Source organism: Pongo pygmaeus, chromosome 6, assembly GCF_028885625.2.
Source record: "Pongo pygmaeus isolate AG05252 chromosome 6, NHGRI_mPonPyg2-v2.0_pri, whole genome shotgun sequence".
Classification (NCBI taxonomy): Eukaryota; Metazoa; Chordata; class Mammalia; order Primates; family Hominidae; genus Pongo; species Pongo pygmaeus.
Genome location: NC_072379.2, coordinates 156,806,251 through 156,830,826, shown reverse-complemented (window position 1 = coordinate 156,830,826; position 24,576 = coordinate 156,806,251). Strand labels below are relative to the sequence as shown.

General features: G+C 53.5%; 1 protein-coding gene across 3 annotated transcripts in view; it reads left to right on the top strand.

Moving 5' to 3' along the window:
- The window catches only part of PTPRN2 (protein tyrosine phosphatase receptor type N2), a 1,025,817-nt gene that overhangs the window by 937,389 nt on the left and 63,852 nt on the right, over positions 1–24,576 (top strand). For all 3 annotated transcript variants that reach the window (XM_054495208.1, XM_054495209.1, XM_054495207.1), the window contains 2 exons: positions 5,623–5,770; positions 22,950–23,023. In XM_054495208.1, the coding sequence (XP_054351183.1) occupies positions 5,623–5,770; positions 22,950–23,023 (222 nt within the window). The remainder of the gene's footprint in view (positions 1–5,622; positions 5,771–22,949; positions 23,024–24,576) is intronic.

The window sequence follows — 24,576 nt, the reverse complement described above, 5'->3', positions numbered from 1 at the left end:
AGAATGAGGGAGATGTGAAAAAAGGAGAAGAGTTGTGGAGAAGACTTGTAGAGAAGAGCTCTCTGAACTGTTGCCCTTCCAAATTTATACGACTGCTGTTAGGTTCAGGTTGTTACAGGAACACTCAATGAGCTGACACCTGTCTGTCATGAGTTACAGTGATGTTTGCTGGGCAACCCCAGAAAGGAAGATGGCAGCAAGGTCATGTACAGTAAAACATTCCAAGTTCCTTATGCTCCTTTTTGGAGAAGTTCTTCCAAGTTTCAGAAGATTCAAAGGCAGTGTTTTGGATGCCCATCATCAAAATAAAATGTTTACCTATAATATAAATCACTTATAGAGATTTCCAGGTTATGCATTATTATTCCACAGATATTGGCTGAGTGCTTGCTGCCTGTGCTGAGCAGCTGAAACACAGTCCCTGCCCTAAAAAAATTAATCTCATGGGAAGAATCAGAGCTTGAAACCCACAGTTAAAGCACCAGGCAGAATGTGACGAATGCCACAGAGACGTATGTTTGAAGTAGTAACGGTTTGATGTGGGGGGTGAGTTGTAGGGAATAAAGATCATGGGGTGGGGTAGGTAATGGGCATGTCCTGACCAGACTCCTGGAGGAGGAAGTGGTGTCTGAACTGCACCTTGAAGTCTGGGTCGGTTCATTACAGAAACATCAGCACAAAATGTAGAGAAGGATGGCGGCGGGGAGGGGGCGAAGGCTGAGAAGCAGTCTTATGGGATAGAAAGTATCAGATTAGTAAAAGGAAATTCAGAAAAAGGACAATGCTAGTCTAGGCACCCTTGGTAATTTTTTAAATAGGTTATATTTTGCACCAGAAACGCCAACCTGGTCGTTCAGTGAAAAAGCAACTGGAAAGGGGAGGCGATGATAAGAAGATCAGTGAGAAGGCTGCAGTGATGGGCCAGGAGAAAATCCACAGGGCATTTCAGAGGCCAGGCCCAGGCTTTGGTGCTGCCACTGGCTGCTGGGGGCTGTGGACCAATTGCTTACCTTCTCTAGGCCTTGGTTTCCTTATCTGTTAGATGTGAGCCTCATCTCCACATTTTTTCACTTTAAAGAAGTAAATTCTATTCTGTTGAGGATGTCCAAAGCTGACATGAAGGTACTCAGCGCTGGGGGAAAAGGTTGCCTTACAGTTTGCTGTGGGCCCTGGGGTTATTCGTTGCCATTCTGCTTATCTTCATTTTCTGTTCTTTTCTGCATGTGCTATTTATGTAACAAAAGTTGCAGTGCCTTAAGAAACTAAGCCGTCCCACCACCACACTCTCTCAGACATGCACTCATCTATAAAATAAAAGAATTTAAATGTCAAGGTTTTTTTTCTGAGCTAACTTTTTTAATGGTTTTTTTTCCATTTATTGGGGTACAGGTGGTATTTAGTTACATGAATAAGTCTTTTAGTGGTGATTTGTGAGATTTTGGTGACATATCACCTAAGCAGTATACACTGCACCATATTTGTTATCTTTTATCCCTCACCCCCCTCCTTCCCTTCCCCTCAAGTCCCCAAAGTCCATTGTATCATTCTTATGCCTCTGCATCCTCATAGCTTAGCTCCCACATATCAGTGAGAACATATGATGTTTGGTTTTCCATTCCTGAGTTACTTAACTTGGAAGAATAGTCTCCAGTCTCATCCAGGTCACTGCAAATGCTGTTAATTCATTCCTTTTTATGGCTGTGTAGTATTCCATCGTATGTATATACCACAGTTTCTTTATCCTCTCATTGACTGATAAGCATGTGGGTTTGTTCCACAATTTTGCAATTGTGAATTGTGCTGCTATAAACATGCATGTGCAAGTATATTTTTCATATAATGACATCTTTTCCTCTAGGTAAATACCCAGTAGTGGGATTGCTGGGTCATATGGTAGTTCCACTTTTAGTTCTTTAACAAATCTCCACACTGTTTTCCATAGTGGCTGTACTAGTTTACATTCCCACCAGCAGCGAAGAAGTGTTCCCTGTTCACTGCATCCACTCCAACATCTACTGTTTATTGATTTTTTGGTTATGGCCATTCTTGTAGGAGTAAGGTGGTATCACATTGTGGTTTTGATATGCATTTCCCTGATCATTAGTGATGTTGAGCATTTTTTCATATGCCTGTTGGTCATTTGTATATCTTCTTTTGAGAATTGTCTATTCATGTCCTTAGCCCACTTTTTGATAGGATTGTGTTTTTTTTTCTTAACTGATTTGTTTGCTTAAATGTCAGTTTTAAAAACACCTATAGCTAAATGCCCACTATCAGGGAAAAGCCACGAATACTGTTTAAATTACATGTTAATTTCCTAATAATTCCAGAAGACATCTGAGTAGAGTTGCTCTACTTGTCCAAGTTCACATGCAGGATGACCACAGTATAGACGACCCCCAACTTATGATGGTTTGACTTTACAGTGCTGCAGAAGCAACACGCATTAAATAGAAACTGAACTTCAAGTACCCCTGCAACCATTCTGTTACTCACTTTCAGTTCAGTGTTCAATGAATCACGTAAGATATTCAACACTTTATCCTCAGTAGGCTTTGTGTGAGATGGGTTTGCCCAGCTGCAGAGGAAGGTAGGTATTCTGAGCATGTGTAAGGCAGGCTAGGCTCAGCTGTGACACTCAGTAGGTTACCTGTGTTCAATGCACTTTTTTTTTTTTTTGAGACGGAGTTTCACTCTTGTCACCCAGGCTAGAGTGCAATGATGCGATCTCGGTTCACTGCAACATCCGCTTGCAGGTTCAAGGGATTATCCTGCCTCAGTCTCCTGAGTAGCTGGGCTTGGAGGCGCCCACCACCATGCCCAACTAATTTTTGTATTTTTAGTAGAGACAAGGTTTCACCATGTTGGCCAGGCTGGTCTTGAACTCCTGGCCTCAGGTGATCCACCCACCTCAGCCTCCCAAAGTGCTGGGATTACAGGTGTGAGCCACCGAGCCCAGCCTCAGTGCACTTTCAACTAAAGAAGTTCTTGGGCCATAACCCATCATAAGTAGGGGAGCATCTGTACTAAGCTCCCGTGGTACCTTTTGGTTTTGCTTTCATTGTTTAAAACATTACTTTGCTATGAAGGCCTAGCTTCCCCACAGACTCACAGATGAAAAGCATCTTATCTACAAGCCATGAAAGAAGAAAGAGACTCCTAAGATGTAGTTGGGGGAAATTTCATCAGTTTAATATCACAAAGGATGTTTCATAAAAAATATTGATAGAAGAATACAGAACAGATCAAATTGAAATGAGCAGAACAGGACAAACACAGCCCACTGGAGTGGTGTGTGCAGAGAGATGTCAGCTCTATCTCAGTTTTAATAGAGTCAAGTGCCTCTGCAGATGACTTCATTCTCCGTGAAAAAACATCGCGTCAGTATCTACCTCTTCCTCCCTCCTACCACCCAACCTTGCACCACACAGGCTCAGTTTATATTTTTGCCATAAATTTAGAAATTCAAGAGAACTTAGAGTGTAATTTTGCTTCCCATAGTTAAGATAAATGTGAGAATTTAAATAGCTGCAGTTTATACGAATTAAGATAATATCCAATGCCTCTTTTGCAGATAATATTTTCGATTGGATTAAACCTGCTAGGGTTCATCATTTTAGAGCCCATCGTGTTTTATTGAAGGAAGCCCATTTGTTGGTGATAGATTTTATGAAAAGAGCATTTTCCAAAGAAAACCTAGGACCCAGAATCATTTTGCCAGGAACCATTTTCTACCTACCTATTTGTAGAACTCTACATAAGCCCAACTTGAGAAAAGTAGCTACAGAAACAGACAGGGGCTATTCTTTCACCATAACTATCCACCTCCCAGTTTCCCTCACACACCAGATTTGGGCTAGATGAGCTGGTCAGTATTTTCACAAAACTTAAATATTATATCATCCAAAAATGTTTTTCCTATTAGGGTAACTTTGGTACAAAAATATGAATTTGATGTTCCATAATGATTGTCTCAAAAGAAAGAATGTGTAGTTTGCATTTCCTAGATTGAGCCATTTGAATTTTGCCTAATTTCATAACTCGAGACATCTCTGTGGGGTGCTTCTTCCATGCACAAGGAAACCCCGAGGCTTCCTGGGTGTCGGGGCTGGTGACGGGAGTGGATGAACTCATTCGCTTTGGCTCAGAGCAGCCCTGATGTTTCTGTTCCTGGCGTGGGTGTGCTCCCAAGGCTCAAGGCGTGGCATGGGAAAAGCATTCGCTGCGTGGAGCGGGCAGTCAGTGTGGTTTCTCAATGACACTGGAGTCCCTCTGCTTTTCCCAACTAGCTCAAGCAGGGCCATGGTGGGGGTGACAGTGACAACCTGGGACGCCCCAACAGACGGCCTTAGAGTGCCCACCCTGAGCCAGGCGATTGTCCCTCACCACCACGCCCACCCAGATGCAGAGGTGTTGCGCAAACAGCACACGTGCCCGATGCACCTGCTCCCATGTGAGCCGGGCCAGCACAGCAGGGTGTGTGTTTGCTGCATGGGTTCAGGTTGGCTGTGGTCAAAACTTCCACTAGACGGCACGATGAGCTGAGATTCCCGCCTCGTCGTGTCCAGCCCTCCCTCCCTGTGTGTCTCTTTCTCCACCTGTCTCCTGGAAGGGGCCCCAGTGGGCAGGGAGGGACCATCCCAGCTCCTCGGATCAATCAAAGGGGATGTCAGGGAGCAGGCGGAAGGTGAGAAGGGCTTGGACCCCGGGCCTGACATTGGAATGCGTGGCCACTTTGCAGCAAAGGACCATGTGTGCACATGCATGCTTTATTTTCTCGTGTGGACACACTTGGAACCTGTGTCTACACATGACACGCAGCACCTTGCAAATCCACAAGCAGAGTGACAGCAGACGAGGCCATCACTTCCTGTGGTGCCATAGTGCAGCTGGGTTTGGTCCTTTGAAATGCTCTTTCTTAAAATCAGGGTGAGTTCTCAACCATACAGATGAATAAGAACCGAGTGGGCTGTGCTGGCGGCATGGGGGTCTTTGTGGAAGGGAATTTTCAGGAGGCCTTTGTTTCCTTGTCTACTCATAGTAATGCTCACCGACAAGCGCCAGAAAGATTAAGATTGAAACAGCCAAGGGTTAAAATATTTGCTTCCATCCGTTTGTGTTTGTTTCATGCTAGAAGCTGTTCCGCATTTTGCACAGATCAGAGCAGCCCAGTCTCTGAACTGCGTCACACCCAGTGGGTCCAGAAAAGTGTGCTGGTTTTAAGAAAAATGACTTCCATGCAAGCAGAAATGGGCACGCGGAGCAGCCCCACCAAGAGCTTGGTCTGAGCTCCCTGGCCCTGTAATTAAAGGTTGTGATAATTGTTGTCATCTCAGCGGTAAACTGATTCCCAAACACCCGAGTTTATATTTACATATGTAAAATGTGTGTTAACAATGCACATATTTCACTTAACAGTCGCATGGTATTATATGCATTGTGCTCCGTAGCACAGCGTCACACCACAGCCCAGGCTTATGCGCATCGCAGGCACGGCCCAGGCTTTTGAGCAAGGTGGGCACGGCCCACACGGCGCATGCGAAGGCCTCTGCTGCCTTTTGTGCATCTGCCGGTCTGGGCTCACCACCTAGGTGCACTCCTGACCCTGTGTTTCCCTTTCAGTCCTACATGGAGGACCACCTGAAGAACAAGAACCGGCTGGAGAAGGAGTGGGAAGCGCTGTGCGCCTACCAAGCAGAGCCCAACAGCTCATTCGTGGCCCAGAGGGAGGAGAACGTGCCCAAGAACCGCTCCCTGGCTGTGCTGACCTGTACGTACCAGCCCCGGGGACGGGAGGCCTGGGTTACAGGCGGTGGTAACTGGCCGTGCTGACCTGTACTTACCAGCCCCGGGGGTGGGAGGCCAGGGTTACAGGCGGTGGCAACTGGCTGTGCTGACCTGTAGGTACCAGCCCTGGGGGCGGGAGGCCTGGGTAACAGACAGTGGAAACTGGCCGTGCTGACCTGTACATACCAGCCCTGGGGACAGGAGGCCTGGGTTACAGGCAGTGGAAACTGGCCGTGCTGACCTGTACGTACCAGCCCCGGGGACGGGGGGTCTGGGTTACAGGCGGTGGAAACTGGCCATGCTGACCTGTGTGTACCAGCCCCAGGGGCAGGAGGCCTGGGTTACAGACAGTGGAAACTGGCCATGCTGACCTGTACATACTAGCCCCGGGGGTGGGAGGCCAGGGTTACGGGCAGTGGAAACTGGCCGTGCTGACCTGTACATACCAGCCCCGGGGGTGGGAGGCCTGGGTTACGGGCGGGGGAAACTGGCTGTGCTGACATGTACGTACCAGCCCTAGGGGCAGGTGGCCAGGGTGACAGGAGGGGGAAACTGGCCGTGCTGACCTGTACGTACCAGGCCCGGGGGGCTGGAGGCCTGGGTTACAGGTGGGGGAAACAGCCCCATCCTGAGGGTCTGCAAAGCCCTCCCCTCCTCCTTCCCAGTGCCCCCTCCTCTACAGCAGAGTTGCCTCCTCTGGGAAGGCCCTCCTGGGAATCTCCTCTGTGCGATGCCATTCCCAGCCCAACCAACAAGGAACCGGTGTCTTCCTTTCCTCCAGCACGGGCTTGGGGACATCTGCACCCCAGTGAGCATCAGCTCTATTGTTCTCTGTCACCGTGTGACTTGAGACATGTTCCTGAACCTCTTGGAGCCTCCATGTCACATCTGTAATTGGGGTCACGCTGTCGTCCTTGAAATATTACTGCTGTAAGGATTAGATGAGGTCATTAACACCAGCATATCGCAGGTACAGAATGAACAGCGGTCGCTTTTACAGCATCTTTAACTTTACAGTTATTTCCACAAACTGAGCACCTACTACCTAGCTAGGGATCACTGCCAGAAAATGGAAATATAAGCCAGCAGTTCTCCGAGTGACTCACGTGGAGTGGAAGAGACACTGTCTCGTGTTCTCGCAGCGCGGGATGCACTAAGCTGCTTACAGGATGAGGAGGGCAAGGACCGCCCGGCGCTGGCGTCCACCTCACTCATCCTCTATGTGTACAGCAGGTTCCAAGGAAGGTTCCACATTTTGCTTGTTTATAAACCCACCCCCCAGGAGGAAGGGGATCCTAGATATGTTCCTGGCCAGAGTTTCAGGGGGAGGTAGATACTTGCAACGTTGATTCATGAATGATAAATGACAGTGTGGGTAGAGTTTCTTAGTTACTCTCCTGAGGACCCTAAGACAAGGCCCCTTGTGCATGTCTCTGATGCAACAGAGGGAGCTTCGTCAGCTCACACTTCGAGAGCACCACTCGGCCACACTCACTTTCAGCTCAGCATCAGGCGGGACCAGTGTCCCCTGTGGCCGAGGCCGTCTCTCCGCCACTGTGTCCCTGCCTCAGCCCTTCAGAGCCGGTCAAGGGATCAGACTGGTGTCCCTGAGACACTGTCTGTCCCTGTACCTAGCAGCACAGCCCCCCACACCAGGGAGAGGCGCTGCCCTTGCCCTCCTTCCAGCCCTCAGGAAGTGTTACAGGTCAGAACAGTGAGGAGCTGGAATCTTGTTTTGCGTCAGAAACTAACCTGGGGCATTGCAGACCTGTGTAAAATCCCATTCACCCACCTGGGTGCGCGCTTCTTGCTTCCCATTTAGTGTTCAGACCAGTTTCTATGAGGTCTGAGGACTTTAACCCTAAAGAGATCTAAAAACAGGAGCTGTTGTGATTTATAAATTTTATATTTAGAAGAAAAGCAAAATACAACACATCTCATTAGCCAACTAACAGAAAATTACTAAGCACCTACCGTGTGTCGGGGGCTACTAACAGGCTCTGGGGGTCTGGCCACTGTCCTCAGAGAGAAGCAGCCTGGGGGAGGAGAGGGCGGGGAGTGAAGCTGGTGTGGCAGGACAAGTGAGGGTGGTGGTGAGGAGGTATCCTGCTGAATCCTGAGTGGAGACATGGTTCGTGGTAAATAGCCATGCAGTGAGCATGCATTACGTGTCTCTGTGTATCTGGTCGTTTACTTAGATTGTGAGGTGTTTCATGGTAAATATTCATCTGACAGCACGCCCTCCCCAGAGACAGCCTGGAGCGTGGCAGAAATGACCTGGCGATGGGGTTTTCCTCCCGTGTGCCCTGCAGCCACCTGGGCTCTGTCTGTACAGTGTGGATGGGGGGGTTGGGGGCGAGGGACCTAGTGATGGTGAAGTGGTCCGTGCTCAGATGGGACACAGGCAGCCTCTCCAGGTAGCAGCCAGCACCAACAGGGCGGCCACATGTGGATGGGCGCCTGATGTTCTCATGGGGATCAGGACAGCCCTGCCCATTCTGAGCCAGGTGACAGGTGAGGGGGGAAGCACCTCCCTCCCAAGACTCGCGCTGGAGCCAGAAAGAACCCACCTGCAGCTCCTCCCAGGGTTCTCCCGACCCGTGTGCCAGGGTGTGAAGACACAGCACTGCCCTTCAGGGTTGAGAGGCCATCAGGGAAGACAGAGAAGGGCAAGTTCACCGCCTGGGAGAACCCTAGATAGAAATATTTTCATGAACACATAGGTTTATTCTGAGCAAACTTGTATTACCTACTTTCTTCTCCATACTCTTGGCCATCTTGCCTTTGGGAAGGAGATCTTGTCCTCGGGGAGACAGTGGCTTGGCAAAAGCTCTCGCTGTTGCCAGGCCCCAGAGAGATGGCCGCCTCCTCCATCTTCACTCCTGCCTCACCTGCCGCCGCTGCGCTCTTCACAGGACACAATTGGCTCCAAAACAGCCACACATGGTCCAGGAGGACTGGCTTCCCCATGGCTCTGTGGCTTGGAAGGCCCGTGCCGCACTGTCATGGTGGGTGGACGGCACTCGAGCTGGGCTCCACGCTGTCCTCTGTGTCGTGATGGAAGCGAGTCCGCATGCTGGGTGCACACTATCCTCTGTGCGGGGATGGAAGCACGAGTACTCGGCCACGCTGTTCTCTGTTCGGGATAGAACCTTCGAGTCCTCCCTCTGCACCTGCCACTCCCACTGCGTCCTTTCCACATGCTCACCGGGCACTCCCAGGTCTATAGAAAGGGTCCTTGGAACCACCCCTCCCTTCTCTCCTGCCCCGCCTTCCCCATGGAGCACTTCCCTGGGTCATTCTTCCACCCAGGAGATGGACACGGTCGCCCGACTTCCCAGATGCACCCTGATCAGAATGAGCCCCCAAAGGAGAAGGAAACACACATTATGCGATGCTTGGCTGGCACCATGCTAGATCTAGTTGTATTATCTCAGAATTTTAAAGAACTTAACGTGCATTTTCTGTTTTTTGAATGTTTAAAAAAGAATTATGCAGCATTTCGCTTGTCTGCATTTCAGATTAAGAACAGGGATATGATACTATTTTGGTGCCATATCCTAAACAAAAAAGTATTTTTGGCTCTATGTTGTAATAACGAGAGAGAGAGAAACAGGACAAACAATGCAGAGAGACAAGACAGAGACAACGAAGAGCTGAAGGCTCAGGGACAGGAAGACAGCGAGGAGGAGAGTCATGTGGGGTTCGCATCTCCCAGCTTCTGAGGGCATTGCTGCTGGAGGATCATAGCTGCCTCACAGCCAGAGGCGCGGCTGTGGGCATCTCCCAGGCCCTTGCCTTGCAGCGTGGTCCAATGAGGCAGAGGCCCAGCTGATCACCATTCCCAGGAGTCAGGGTCACCACACTGGCCCTGCGCTGCAGCTGCTTGAGCAGCATCCTAAACACGGCATCACTGGGGCATCGTGAGCTAGCGTCCCCCATGCTCTGCGCTGCAGCTGCGTGAGCGGCGTCCTAACCACAGCATTACTGGGGCGTCGTGAGCCAGCATCCCCCGTGCCCATGGATGTGCCACTTCTGGTTCTCATAAGAAACCCCCCCACTTGGCCGACAAGAACTTTGGGGTTTACAGCCCGGCCCGTCAGAGCTGAAGCCCAGATTCCCCAGTGCCATCCTCATAGGCTGTCGTGGGCTCACCTGAGATTGTGCGTGTGTGTTGGGAAAATCCATGTCCATTTCAAACTCCTACAGAAGTATTTGAAACATGTACAAGGGCTAAAGCACTTTGGCTAAGCATAGCTTTCCTTAGAATACTCAGAAAACAATTCCTTTCTAAATAAACCTTTGGTTTAGTATTTTTTCCTCTCCCAAAACTCTAAGCAGAGTCCCCTAAGAGGAATATTTTGCCTTGGTTACTTCTGAGTGACCAAAAATTATCATGATTTGCTTTTAAAGATGAATACATGGGTGATTCTCCTAACTCTGATGATTAAGCCAGGGTTTTCTTTTTCCTCCCATAGAAAAAGGTTCTGGGCATATATGTCACCACGCCAAGAAAGTTGCTGGAGAGAGACTCCCAGCCTGGCTGCCTTCCCTCCACCCCTTTTGATCTCAGCGCCAGCTGACTCTGCCCCTAGGATTTGGGAAGGCTGTCGGTTTGTTGGTGTTGGAAGGAAAATATCCCAGCAAATTCTGTGTGGGCCTTTTTCTTTGCTACCTCACAGGCAGAAGCTGTTCTGGGCAGCTGTTCTGCCAGAGACTGAGGATTCTTTTTTAGGAAGATCTACAGAGTCCTTCTCATTAGGCTACTTCTCGAAGGGAAAGATTGTCTAAGAGCATCATCTCTGACCTACAACTGCAAGTGCACCTTCCGTGAGCTCTTCAGGACCTCCCGTGCAAAGAAACAGTGCCGGTGGGGTTGTCAGGAGCCACGTTGACATTCCACACAGCTCAGCTGCTCAAAGTTCAGATTTTAGATCCTCTTTACTCTCTTTCTTAAAACTGAAGCGATAGGTTGGTAAGATGTCTGGCCTGGTGTGGCATGGCTGTCCATCCTTCTCGTATCCTCCTTCCAATTCCACTTACAGAATATTCGTGTGGGGAGGGTCTCACAGAGTGTGGGGTGAGCCTGGCCTTCGGGGTGGCAGCAGCTGGGCTCACCCTCTCCTGGGCGCACTGTTTCCCGTGACTTGGAAGACCCACCCTCCAGTGGGGCCCCAGGCCACAGTGTGCTTCTTCCTGGATCAGGCCTCCCCCTTTATCCACCATAAGTTACATTCATCCTGCCAGGTGCACATCTCAGCGCTGGCTGATTCTGAGGCCGAACCCACTAACATCCAGAGTCTTTTCCTTAAGGTCTTCGGTGGAGCCCAGGGCCTTGTGCACCCCCCACCCCCCACCCCCCACCCCCCGTTGGTGACAGTCGAGTTTAACGGGAGAATCGAGCCTTATGTTCATCTCCCGTAACCGATTCTTGTTCAGCCTCCAGAGCCTGTGGTTCCTGAGTCACTGCGTCACCTCCCTCTCAGCTCGGCGCCATCTGCTCGTTTTATAAACATGTTTTTCACGTCGTCAAGTCATTGATAAAAACACATTCCGCAGGACCAGTGCTGAGCCAATCCTCCCCCGCGACGCGGATCCACCGCGGGACTTTCCAGGCGCTGGTTCCGGGGCTGAGATTGTTTCCACGGCCCGGCCGTGCGATGGGGTCACCCCAGCCGTCCCCAGGCCCCGAGCATATTGGCAAAGGCTCATCAGACGTTTCCACGTGAGGCTTGGGGCTAAACGCCTCCTTTTCATCCTCGAAACAGCCCTGAGATTCACACAGGGACAGAGCTGGGGCTGAAGGAGGTTAGGGAGCCCAAGGTCAGCGGCTTCCCGGAGAGGGCAGTCTACACTGCCCCAGCACAGACCCAGCCGCAACCCACGCATGCCGCTCCTGCAGGACCCGCTCCGGAGCAGAAGTGTGGCTGGCTTAGCATGACTTCCTCCCCCACTTTTTATTACAAGAGTTTTAAACACTCAAGTGGAAGGGGTAGCCTGGCGTCGCCTGCACACCCACCACCCACGCTGGCCAGCCGCCCAGTGTTGCCGTATTAGCATGACCTGCGAGTGCTTCATTTATTTTCTGGCTGGACGACTTCAAGTAAGTATCAGGCGTCATGACATCCAAATACTTTAGCCTGCCTGCAGGTCCTAAATACAAGGGCCTTCTCCTAGGTAGCTGCAGCCCCATTACAACTAAGAAAATTAACAACCCCTCAGTGCCCTCTAACACCCAGCTGTGCCCATCTGCCCAGGCTTTGGAGACAGCAGATGAGCAGCTGAAACCACAGAACTGCATTTCCCCATAGTCCTGGAGGCCGGAGGCGGTGGTCCAGGATGTGGCAAGGCTGGCCGTGTCCGAGGCCCTCCCTGGGGCTTGCAGGTGCTGTCTGTGACCAAGGGTCCCCTTTGTTTAAGGACAGCAGACCCACTGCACTAGGCCCCCCTCAGGACCTCACCTTCACTTGCTGGCCTCTCTAGAGGCCCTGTCTCCAAACACGGCCGCACTCCGCAGTCCTGGGGATTGGGGTCTTCACACAGGAGCGTCAAGCACAGCTCAGCCCACAGTGCCGTCGCTATCTCACACTCCCAGGGACTCCCACCGCTTTATCTACAACACGGTCTGTTATCTGTTGTCTGTTTTGTTTTTTCCACCAGGATGCGGTCAAGATTCATCATTGCATTTTGGGTTTTGTGTCTCTTTCGTCTTTTTAATTTTGAAACGGCTGTCCCTGACTTTTTTTCCTGATATGAATGGTTCCTAATAAAGCTGTTCTTTTAGTGACCACTTTCCTGTTCCAAACAATCGCAGACTCTCCATGTGGGAGTCTGTAGGGAACTCTGTAGGCCCACTAGAAGCTCACCTGCCCCCTTCCAGAACTCCTCCTTCCAGAACCCCTGTTTCCCAAGAACCCGGAGTGTCCAGGTCTCCACGATGCTGTAGGAACGTGACCAGCCTGCTCTGCGACCTTGCCACGGGCCACAGACTTCAAACCCTGCCTTGGCCCTGAGCCCCACCCTGGCCCTCCCCTGTCCCCCTCCTTCCCCGTCCCCCTCCTCCTCTGTCTTCCCCCTTCTCTGCGTCCTCCTTTTTCCTCCTCCCACCTCTTTCACGGTTCCCTGTATTCTGATTGGCCGGCTGAGCAGTTCCGCTGCAGAACGATGCTTTCAAAGGCATCCCGTTGCTTGTGGTCTTCCACCAGCAAGAATGTGGAGGCCAGCCCGGTGAGCTCACAGAGTCACAGTTGTGACAGGGAGGGCCGCCCCTGACCATGTGGCCTGTAAGGGGCTTGAGGAGTCTGGATACAGCGCCGAGGTTTGCTCTTGGTGAGGGACCCCGAGTCCCGGCACATTGTGTGGGGGCCGCAGGACAGGGGCCTGGGGTGCCCTGGGGACCCCTGCGCTCCGAGACTCGAGGACGAGACAAACGGCAGTTCAGGCTGCCGCGGATGCGGGTTTGCCCATCCACGGCCGCTGCGTTGGGGAGACGATTCTGGCATGTTCCTGGCAGGCCGGTGTCGGGAGAGGGTCCCTGCGTGTGGGAGACGGAGGCCGCGAGGTGTGGGGGATGCGGGGCCGCTCGGCCGGCGGGGTCGGCTGGAGAACCGGGGAAGGAAGGCGGCGGCCTCCTCCCGCCGGAAGAGACCCAAGACGGGCTCGCCCTGGGCTCAGCGAGAAGCCCGCCCTGCGGCTCAGCGAGAAGCCCGCCCTGCCAGCTTCTGAGGACGGCCCTGGGCCCTGATCTCCTGGGCCTGAGGTGACACGTTCTGTTGATGGCGGCCCGGAGGTTTGCGGAAGTCTCTGGCCGCAGCCGCGGGAGGCGCACACGCTGAGGCTGCGCGTCGTGGGGCCCGCCCGGACCCGCCTCCGCCGTGTCTCCCCGCAGCCATCTCTGCCGTAACTATCGGACGAGACCGTAACTGTTGGTTTTGTGCCTGCGAGAAGTACAGCACTGGGAATAAGTCACCTGCTGACCTTACAGTGGAAACGAAGGACAAGCGGAGTCACCTAGCACGTCGCTGCTTCGCCCAGAAAATCGCCTCATCAGCGCCCTAGAGCTGTCTGTGGACCACTTCAGGGGCTGAAGGAACCACCGATGTTCTGCAGCTGAGGCGGGAGGCGGGATTGGACGCGGGGCTGGGCCTGTCCCTCCGGATGCGGGGGGGCGCCGCCCTGTTCAGCCGCAGGACTCTCCCTGCCTCCTCCCTCGGCCACCCAGGCCGGAAGCACCCCGGCCCCTTCTCGGGGACTCTCCCTGTCAGTGAGCTCAACCCTCCGGAGCTGCTGTGTCTTCACTGAGCCACAGACCCGGGCCGGGAGGCGGGGCCTTCGCCTGCTGTGGGGTGTGGGGGGCCCTGTCCTGGCCGGGGTGTGCGGCCGGAGCTGCTCCCAGCCCCTTCCCTGCTTCACCCCAGCGTCTCTGTGGGTACCCTTTTGACCGCCACCCCTCCCGTGCCGCGGAAGTGAGTCGCTCCTGCGAGCTGTTTGGGCATTTTCCACACCTGCCCGTCAGTTACGCCTCTAGGAAGCTAATGAGCAGGTTTCCCGTCGAATTTCCTCCCTTACTTTTCCAGACGCGCCTGCTTGGTACAGTCTGCTCTGCGCCCCCTGCTGTGGGGTCAAAGGTCACTGTTGTCTGCAGCTCCCCTGGCAGCCCCAAGACCGTCAGTCACAGGTGCAGTTTCTGCCCCTGATCCACAAAACAGGCGTTAATCTCAGGCAGCACAGCCACAAGCCAGAGCTGTTCTTCTGGTGATATCCTGTGTCCTGGTGATAAGGCGTGTGAGCTGCCCCCTGCTCATAGTTTCAGCTCCTTGGAGGCGCCCCCCAGCCGTTTGTGTCTCTTGTCTCGCCGCCGCCACACTTCTGGTCGCTGCTCGCACAGACGAGATTCATCATCAGTGTTTGTTGATGGATGGCCTCTCGGTGGAGCCGTGCAGACAGCGTGGCCCTGCCTGTCTGATACCTGTGCTCCTGTTACAGCAAACGGTTCTAGTTCCTGCGAGAAAGTCGTCACCAGCGCACACAGCCACGCCTTGCTGTGTGTCTGGAGCTGGTCTCTGGGTTGCCCACACTCCACAACTGCAGGCTGGCTCCAGGCGGCGCTTTCTCTGTGCAGGCACCAGGTGCTGCTCAGGGCATGGGAAGCCAAACCCAGGTCGCTCCAGGTGCTCTGGGCCTGGAGGGCTGCAGGGACAGAGTGCCAGGGACGGGCAGTGTACGTGGCCAAAGCAAGCTGTCTCCCGTTCCGGAGGCCAGAAATGGAGGTCAGGGTGTCAGCAGGGCTGGCTTCTCTGGAGGCCTCGCTCCTCAGCACGACCACGGCTGTCTTCGTCTTCACACAGGCGCTCTCCCTCCACATGTCCCCAGCATGACTGCGGCTGTCTTCATCTTCACACGGGCGCTCTCCCTCCACGTGTGGTGTGCAGATTCCTTCTTCCTAACAGCACACCAGTCATATTGCATTAGGGCCGCCCAAATGGCTTCCACTCGCTTACCTCTGTAAAGACCCTATTTCCAAATAAGGTCATGTTCCCAGGGCTGGGACTCCAATGTGTCTTTTTGGGGGAGGGTACACAGCTCAATCCTGGGACCTGGTGCCTCCAAGTCAGCTCAGTGACTGGGTGGGCGCTGCCTGGCCACAGCAACCCACACACCTTTGGCGTCTGTTCCCCCTGCATCCTGCCCCTGCACAGCCCTGCCTGGGGAGTTCCTTCTACACAGTTGCCTGAGATGAGGCTAGTGTGGATTAAAATCACTTCAGGTATGGGAGTCCCCCAGGGCTTGAGGCTCCTTCTAGTCCACCTGCCCCAGGTCACCTGCCCAACACGCCTCCCATCCTGTTGGGGGGCGACTTTCTGAGAGATCTGTCTGTGGGGGATGCCAGTGAAACCATTTAAGACATTAGACACTAAACCAGCCTTGTGACCATGCCATTTGGGGCCACTGTTGTTCCTCTGGGACGTGCTTTTGATGCGTCCAGTGTGGAAGCCAGACACCAGCCTCACGCTCGGTTTTTCAGCTCAGCGGTGGGCAGCGTGCTTCCTGAGTGGTGGGTGGGGCAGGTCTCATTTTCATGACCATCTCGGGATGTAGCAGGGCTTTCTGCATATGAGCCCCAGCCTGTCCCAGTCTGCCCAGATGCAGCATTGTATGCTGAGCCAGAGAGGCCCTGAACGACACTCAGTTGACTTTCCTAAATGTTCGATGATCTTTATAGCTTGAGCTGAGCATTTCGTGAAGGCATAATTGGAAGCAGAATGTCTGCCTGCTGACTAAGGATGGGAGCGTGTGGGAGGAAGAGGACCTGCCCTTTCAGAATGCGTTCTGTCATCACACTGTTGCTGGTCTTCAAGTGCCCAGGTCTGCAAAGAATCAAGCCCATGTAGCTTCTCAGAGTATTGAAACAAACGTGGTCTGATCATTTATTCCTTTGCCTCAACTATGACAAGTTCAAAGGCCTTTCTGTGTGTGAGCAGCTGGGACCCCTAAGCAGCACTGATGGCCCTTACTGACGGACAGCATGTGCCTTTGCAGGACAAAGGCCCAGGATGTGCCTTTGCAGCCCTCAGACCTCGATGGACACCATGAACTAGGAGCAGGAGCTTGTGGGTGCTGGTGCCAACTGTGGAGCACATCCCGGAACATGTTCTCTGCTGGAGTCAGGACTCCCTCTAGGAGCAAGACGCCGGCTCCACCTCTCCACAGGCCACACCGTCAACATGAAGAAGAGGGCCTCCCGCCAGCATAGATGACTGAGCCTAAATCTTCACAGAAAGCAGAGGCAGTTGGAGAGCCCGAGAGAACACCTGAGACCCCTGAGAGGAAGGAACCCCATTGCCGAGTTCCGTGAGGCCCCTGGGAGGAAGGAACCCCATTGTCAAGTTCCGTGAGGCCCCTGGACTCAGCACTGGCTTCACAGATGGCCTCATGCATCCTCCAGACAGCAGCACCGTGGAGCCCGTGTACTGGTGGCAGGCAGATTCTTGGCCCTGCAGAGCAGCTTCCTGAGTGTGGACAGCAAGCCAGGAGGCCTGGGGGAATGCCGTCCTCGGGGATCCGTGTAGCAAGACGATGTTCCGGGCAGAGGAGTCTTCCACACGCTTTCCTCAGATGCAGTCGGGTGGGCACAGGAGGCTCTAGATCATGATTAATGACTGTACCGCCACGTCCTCTAACATGCTTAGCTTGGCCGTCTCCCAAGGCTCTTTGCCCTAGTAATAATCAAGAAGAAATTGTGGGATGTGTCTCTTCTGTTGGCACCTATGAAAAATCACTCCATATGTTCTGCCACCACGGGGCAGCAAGAACACGCCTTGCCAGTTCGGCTGACCTGCCTGGTTGGGTGCGTGTCCACCGTCATCTCAGCCTTGCTCCTCATTGCTTGCTGTGTGCCATTTACCACAACCGTGCTGTGAGTTGTGTGTTATCATCCTGCATTCTCCGAACACTGAACAGTTTACCCAGGATCGCCCGCTGGCAAGCAGCGGGGCTGGGAGTCAAACCCTGTGCTCCCCTTTGGACCATGAGGCCATGGCCACGTGAATCGTTCCATCTTTCTGAGCCTTAGTTTCTTCAGCCTAAAACAGGAAGGTAGTCCCTGTTCTGTCCGTGGCCCAGGATGGCCACTGGGTCCAGGATGAGAGAAGAGGATCTAATCTGTGAAAATATGGAACATCTGAGAAATTTGAAATACTCTTTTTTTTAATATTTAAAGAAAAGTTTTTTGAGACAGAGTTTCACTCTTGTTGTCCAGGCTGGAGTGCAATGGCACGGTCTCAGCTCACTGCAACCTCCGCCTCCCAGGTTCAAGCAATTCTCCTGCCTCGGCCTCCCAAGTAGCTGGGATTACAGCCGCCCACCACCATGCCTGGCTAATTTTTGTATTTTTAGTAGAGACGTGGTTTTGCCATTTTGGCCAGACTGGTCTCGAACTCCTGACCTCAGGTGATCCACCCACCTCAGCCTCCCAAAGTGCTGGGATTCTAGGTGTGAGCCACCGCAGGCGGCCTGAAATATTGTTGAACAAGGCACTAACACATGATAAACACAGTAAAGGTTCAGAAAAGGAACGTGCACGGTGAGTTAATTTAACCCACTGACATTAACTCAGTTATAGGGCCAGGTAAAGGAAGACTACGTGAGTTCCCACATTTTCCTGGCCTCTCAGTAAATTCTCAGACTACGGTTTTGAAGAGCGCACCCATTCTTAATGGAAAATGAGCCCCAGGCTGTTATGAATTCTCACCCTGTGGTTCCCGCCATTGCTGTGTTGCCTTCCCAGGGAGGTATGATGTTGCATTTGACAACAGAAGGGAGCAGCCTTCAGATCCCCGAGCACAGGCCAGGGCTGATTGCGCGTGGGCCTGCCCTGGCTTCATCTCCAGCCTGGGGTTGGAGGCCCCAGGCCACCTGCCTCCCTTCACTTCATAGAACATGAAGACCCCTCCGCAGGCCTCACACATCAAGGAAACTGCCCTTTAGGGGACTCGGGAACTGGATGCCATCATCCTATTGGCTCTCAAAACAACTCATAAAAAGTAAGAGAATCACAAAATAGAGATTCACCAGGCACATGAACTCTCCGCACGAGGAACGGTTGCCACCCCATGCAGGAATCAGAGTCCACCCTCCTCCACAGCCCGCAGCGTCCCTTGGCCCTCCCAGGATGGCTCCAAGCATTTCCCGGAGGTTCCAAATGACCCCGTATTACAAACACAGTGACTTTGCTGGCCAGGCGCAGTGGCTCATGCCTGTAATCCCAGCACTTTGGGAGGCTGAGGCAGGTGGATCATCTGAGGTCAGGAGTTTGAGACCACCTGGACAACATGGTGAAGCCCTGTCTCTACTAAAAATACAAAAATTAGCCATGTACAGTGGTGCGCGCCTGTAATCCCAGCTACTCGGGAGGCTGAGGCAGGAGAATCGCTTGAACCCAAGAGGTGGAGGTTGCAGTGATCCAATATCGTGCCACTGCACTTGAGCTTGGGTGACGGAGCAAGACCCTGTCTCTTTAAAAAAAAAGACTTCGCTGGTAATTTCAAAAGCAACATGTTGACACAAAATCAAATATGCGATCAGGAAGTACGAGCTCTCCGAAGCCCTGGAAGCCGGGTCCTTGACTCACTGCCATCTTTAAAGGGTGACCTCGGGGGAAATGAATTCGGCTGAAACAATTTTCCACCAAGAAGCCCATGGATTGTCCACTCGCCAGCAGGGCTCAGGTGCCCATGGCAGATTCCCCCTCTGCCATCGAGAGGAGAGGGCCGGGCTCGTAGAATGCATATTTAACTCCCTAGGACTCCCGAGCTAGGGAAGCATTTTCTTAATTTTCCAATGAGAAAATCCAGCTGGCGCTTGTCTGCTGAGTCCAGTGGCAGTGGCCACTTTCCCCGTGGCCTGTTGCTCACGGGGCCTGGCGGCAGGGACCCCTCAGCTGAGGAGGAGCTCCCAGCACGCTGCCCTGATGCCTCCTCTGCCCCCGTGGAAGCCAGGCCACTGATCTCAGGGTGCAGTGGGCACTGTCAAAGCACCAGACAAAGCCAGGTCAAAAGCCTGCGGGCTCCAGGCTGCGCTGCCTGTTCCCTGCCCTGCTCCCTCCTGTCCCTGCTCTTGGTAAAGGCTTCTCAGACACATAAGAACGGTCTGCAGTTGCTGGTCTCACAAGTGCCTAAAGGTGACTGTGCTGAAAATGAGACAGGGCCCCAGAGGCCCCTGGAAGCAGCCAGAAGCCCCTGCTTTTATTCCCAAGCTCTGTGTAGGCTGCAGCATCGGGCCCAGCGCAGCACCTCTGACCACAGCCTCATCTCTGGCTGCGGTGTCTGTGTGGCCCCGCTGTGAAACTGGGTTTCTGGAATCAATGTTTGGAGTAGTGTTTGTGGGGTGTTCAGATGTCAGAGTCAACCAATTTTTTTCTGATGATTTGTATTACAATTTCCTGCCACTGCCAATTTTCACTCTCCAAGAACTAATTTGTGCAGGAGCTAAGAACCATTGAGTCCCTGGGATTTTTGCATCATTCACACCTTCGTTCAAAGCTGATGGGATGATTTGCAGCTTCATGACATTCCTGAGGCATTCAGCTACATACGGCATGTGCATATGTACACATGCATTCTTCTCCTCTCTCTAGATGTTTTATCTTATCCCATCTTGTCACCCCTGAAAGAGGCTGACATTCCTACCTGAAGGAGGATGTCAGGACGGCATCCAACCTGGAGTGTATTGATCTCTAGTGCACAGTACTTTCCTAGTTCAATCAGTTAAAACACTCACTAAGTTTCCCAAACCCTAGAACTTGTTGTTTTAAAAACTATAAGTAAAATCTCCAAGAAAAATGAAAGAATTGCATAGAGAAGCAGAGTCTGTGCAGCTTCACCACCACCACACTGCTCCATGATTGGGGCCACTTCCTTCTGGTGCCAGCGTCCACAGGAGGTGCGTGGCAAGTTTGGAGTTGGGGAACAGGTCCAGAGGGGACCCACAGCCACCAAGCACTGGCCTCCGAGGGCTCCAGCGAGGGTGCGTTTGTTTTCTCAGAAAAGATGGAAATTGGTGTTGTGTGCAGCACCGAAAGGTTTTCCCTGGGACAAACGGCAGCAGAGCTGAGACGCTGTTGCTTTCAGATTTCAGCCAGGGATGGCAGTGACAGGCCCTCTGGAGTGGCCACTACCATCACACCGGCTGCAGCAGGGAGGCGTGACCTGGGCATCCTGTTCCACGAAGCAGGCTGGACCCCCACCCCCACCCCCACGCCAGGGAGCAGCTACAGCTGCCCAAACCGTAGCTGCGGACCCAGGCAGCCCTGCACACTTAGGGACCCAGGAAGAAGATCCTTGCCCTTGCAGGAAGTGCCTGTTCCTGCTACCTGGATTCTCCCTGCTGTTGGCACCCATGCTGATCTTGGAGCAAAGTCAGGGCTGAGCCCGGGCACTGTCACAGCCCAGCGGGTGTGACACTCGGGGCAGTGCTGACCCACCAGCCCCCTGCCACCTCAGCCCCCTCTGGACTTTGGGCACCAACGAGCATGGGAGGGAAGCCGAGGGAGGCCAGAGGGCAGCTCGGCTCTGGCCTGCAGGTGCCCCTTGGCACAAACAGCCTGGGTGCCATGAATGGCAGCAGGAGACAGAGATTCCTGGGCAAAAGGGGGCAGGTCCTCCATGAAGCACCACCTTCAGGCCAGGGAAGGTTTGAAGGCTGGGGGCTGGGCTGCAAGTCCTGTGGATCAGAGTGGGAACTCATGGTGCCTTTTCCAGGCCTGCCCATGGCTACTCGTGGGCCAATCAGCATGTACTTCCTCCCCTCTGAGGCCCATAAATGCCCCAGGCACAGCCAGAGCTGGGCAGACATGGGGATGACCAGCTGCAGAGAGGAGCTTCCCACTCCAAGGCTTCCTCTCTGCTGAGGGCTGTAGAGACAATGGGACAAGCAGCCTGCAGAGAGGAGCTACCCACTCCAGAGCCTCCCCTTTGCTAGGAGCTGAGCACTCATCGGGACCCCCTGGCTACAGAAAGGAGCTGCCCCCTGTGGGAGACTGAGCTGTTCTATTGCTCAATAAACTCCTCTTCATCTTGCTTATTCTCCACTTGTCTCCATACCTCATTCTTCCTGGTCACAGAACAAGAACTCAGGACCTGTCGAATGGTGGGGCTAGAAGAGCTGCAGCACAAACAGGGCTGAGACATGCCCCTTGCTCGCCACATTGTGGGTAAAGAGAAGGAGAGAACAGCTGTAGCCCTTCAGGGAGCCCAGACCTGGGAGCTCCCAAGCTAGGCCTGTGACTCCATCTTTGGGACCCTGTGGTTCCTGGTATCTCCAAACTTCCAGGAGCTACCATGTTCCTCAGTGTCAACCATGGAAGCTGCTTGCAGTGTGTCTGGTCTGGCCGCAGCCTCGCAGAGAGCCAGCACCCATGCTGGCACCTGGAGCTGCTCACCCTGCTGCAGCACCCAGCATGCCTGACTGGTGTGGCCAGACCCCATGCTCCTCACACACCCCTCGCCACTCCATGCCTGACTCTCCCTTGGCAGGCATGGGACCCAGGCTGGTAGTGTGAGCCAAACGCGGCCTGCCAGGCCCAGCCTGAGCAAAACTTGGGCAAAGGCACCACCAGCCACAGAGATTTCTGGCCAGAAAAACAACACCCTAAAGATCCTGTAACACAAAGTACACCTTGCAGAGAAAAGGAGGCAGCCGCACACCAGGGAGGTGGGAGGTGCAGGAGGGGCTCTTGCAGAGCACCTTGCAGAGAAAAGGAGGCAGCCGCACACCAGGGAGGTGGGAGGTGCAGGAGAGGCTCTTGCGGCTTCCACTCTGTGAGCTCTGCTGGTCGAAGTTTCTAAAAACAGAGCAAAGAGGAAGGTAATCGCAGCCAGCAGGATGGGGGTTACCCCAGAACCAAAGCCAATACAGCTCACGTATCACACACATCACAAGTGCCTATTGTCTCCCCTGCCGCGCCTGGCTTCAGCAGCCGTCAGGTTCCTCTGCCTGTCCAAGCGAGTTTTTATGCCAGTCTCCACCGGTACATTTTTCCTCCATTTCCTCTTTATCTGCATTTTATTTGTCTCTTACTCTCCTTTTAAAACTAAGTTCCAGTAATCTTGAGGACTTAACTGTTCATTGACTATGAAACTTTATATTTTGAAAGGTGGGCGATTGCTTAACGTTCATATTTCTGTTTACCCGCTGTGTGTTGCCAAGTGTGTCTGTGATTTAAAGGCCAACATGGTATAAAATTCTGCAGAGGAACCCCTGACCTTGGTGTGTGAACTCCACGTGTGGGAAAACACGAGGATATCTCCATTCTGCCTAGTGGGAGCTTTGTGCCAGTTCCCCACATGCCGTTCGTCTGCCTCCCGCTTGGAGGATCACACATGGAGGGGAGGATGGGAACAGGAACATTAGAAGCCACATTCAGGAGGGTGTGAGCAGAGTCCTGGGAGAGGACGCCGGTGGGCCCTGGAGCCCGGGCAGGGGTCCCACACTGCTGGGCTATAGGCCCTGGAGGCTGGTTGGGAGTCCCACACTGCTGTGCGGTGGACCCTGGAGGCCGGGCAGGGGTCCCATGCTGCTGGGTGGTGGGCCCTGGAGCCCAGGTGGGGGTCCCACACTGCTGGGTGAGCCAAAGTTCCTCTGACCCCTGCACTGTGTCCTTGCAGATGACCACTCCCGGGTCCTGCTGAAGGCGGAGAACAGCCACAGCCACTCGGACTACATCAACGCCAGCCCCATAGTAAGTGCATTGCCGGGGCAGGGGCCCTGGGCTTTCTTCCCTCGGGTGGCACGGATGCGGCAAAGCACGCAGGGAGGTTCTCGGGGGAAGTCACGTCCCCACCCAGCTCGGCGTCTCTGCGGTGGGCGGGGCCGACTCTGCCCACTGGGCTCCCGCCACTCCCCTGTTCCTTCACCAGCGGGGCTGTTTATGAGCCATGTGGGTCCCGGCTCACGCTGGGCGGTGGGTTCTGTGACTTGTAGAACATCCAGCAATGGCGACTGGACAGTTTCCTGACTAGAAGACATGGCTTTTAGGAGAGGTTCGTAGTGGGTGCCGTTCCTCTTTCCTGGAGCTACACATTCCCTGTATATTCATGGGGCATGGGCACACGAGGCCTCAGTCTACGCTTTCTGTAACAATCAGTGGCTTGGAGGCAGGTCCAGAATTCCAGGTTCGTTTTCCTGAAGTATTTCCAGTGAATGGGATCCTGTTTCTTAAGAAAGAGACCGTTTGCTGGCTGTTCCTCCCCCTGGGATAGACACAGGTGCAGTGGAGATCGGGCTGTCCTGTGTTTCTGGGGATGAGTGTGGCGGCAGCTCCTGTGCCATGAGGTATGAGTCCCTGTGGCCTGTGGTCCCTCACTTCCCAGGGGCTCCTCTCAGCCCATGCTGGACGCGGCTTTCACCCTATTTAACTCTGGGCATCCCCTTCCCTGTCATGACCCGTGGGGGGAGCAGGGCTGAATGGGGAGGTTTGCAGCCCTCCCAGAGTGAGCAGAGGAGGAAGAGATGTGAGTGTGGAGAGGGCTGAAGCCACAGGTCAGGGACACTGGGACTGGCTGTTCATATGAGCAGTGATGGTGGCAGGTGGCGGGGGCAGGATGGGACACTGTCCAGGGCCGGGGTTTTGGAGGCCTGGCAGATGGCACTTTAAACCAGCGGTGGAGAGGCTGGGGCTCCGTGCGGATTTATGGCGGATGCTGGTTGTCATGTCTCCCCCTTTAAACAGCTCTTCTCAATTCTGGTCTTCAAGGAAGCATGAGGACATCTCACTAAAATTCCAAATTTGCCTTTAATCAAATATGGTGGCTGCAGGATGCGACGCTGTTCTAGGGCTGAGTGAGACAGGGCAGGTGATCAAGGCACAAATCGCACCATATGGTGTCCCAAAGTTTCTTTGCTCGTCCATAGGGAGCTTTGGATGAAAGTATTAGCCCAACTGCCTGCAGGCCGTGGCCACTGATAGCGGACGGTGCTCAGCTCTCGGTTCTGCTGGTCTCAGCGGCCACTGATGGTGGACGGTGCTCAGCTCTCGGCTCTGCTGATCTCAGCAGCCACTGATGATGGACGGTGCTCAGCTCTCGGCTCTGCTGGTCTCAGCAGCCACTGATGGTGGACAGTGCTCAGCTCTCGGCTCTGCTGGTCTCAGCAGCCACTGATGGTGGACAGTGCTCAGCTCTCGGCTCTGCTGGTCTCAGCACACCTGTGGGATAAAGCACACTGGGAAGATGTCCACATGCCTGAGCCAGTCCCATTTTCCCGCACTTCACAGCTCACACAGTGAGCATGTTC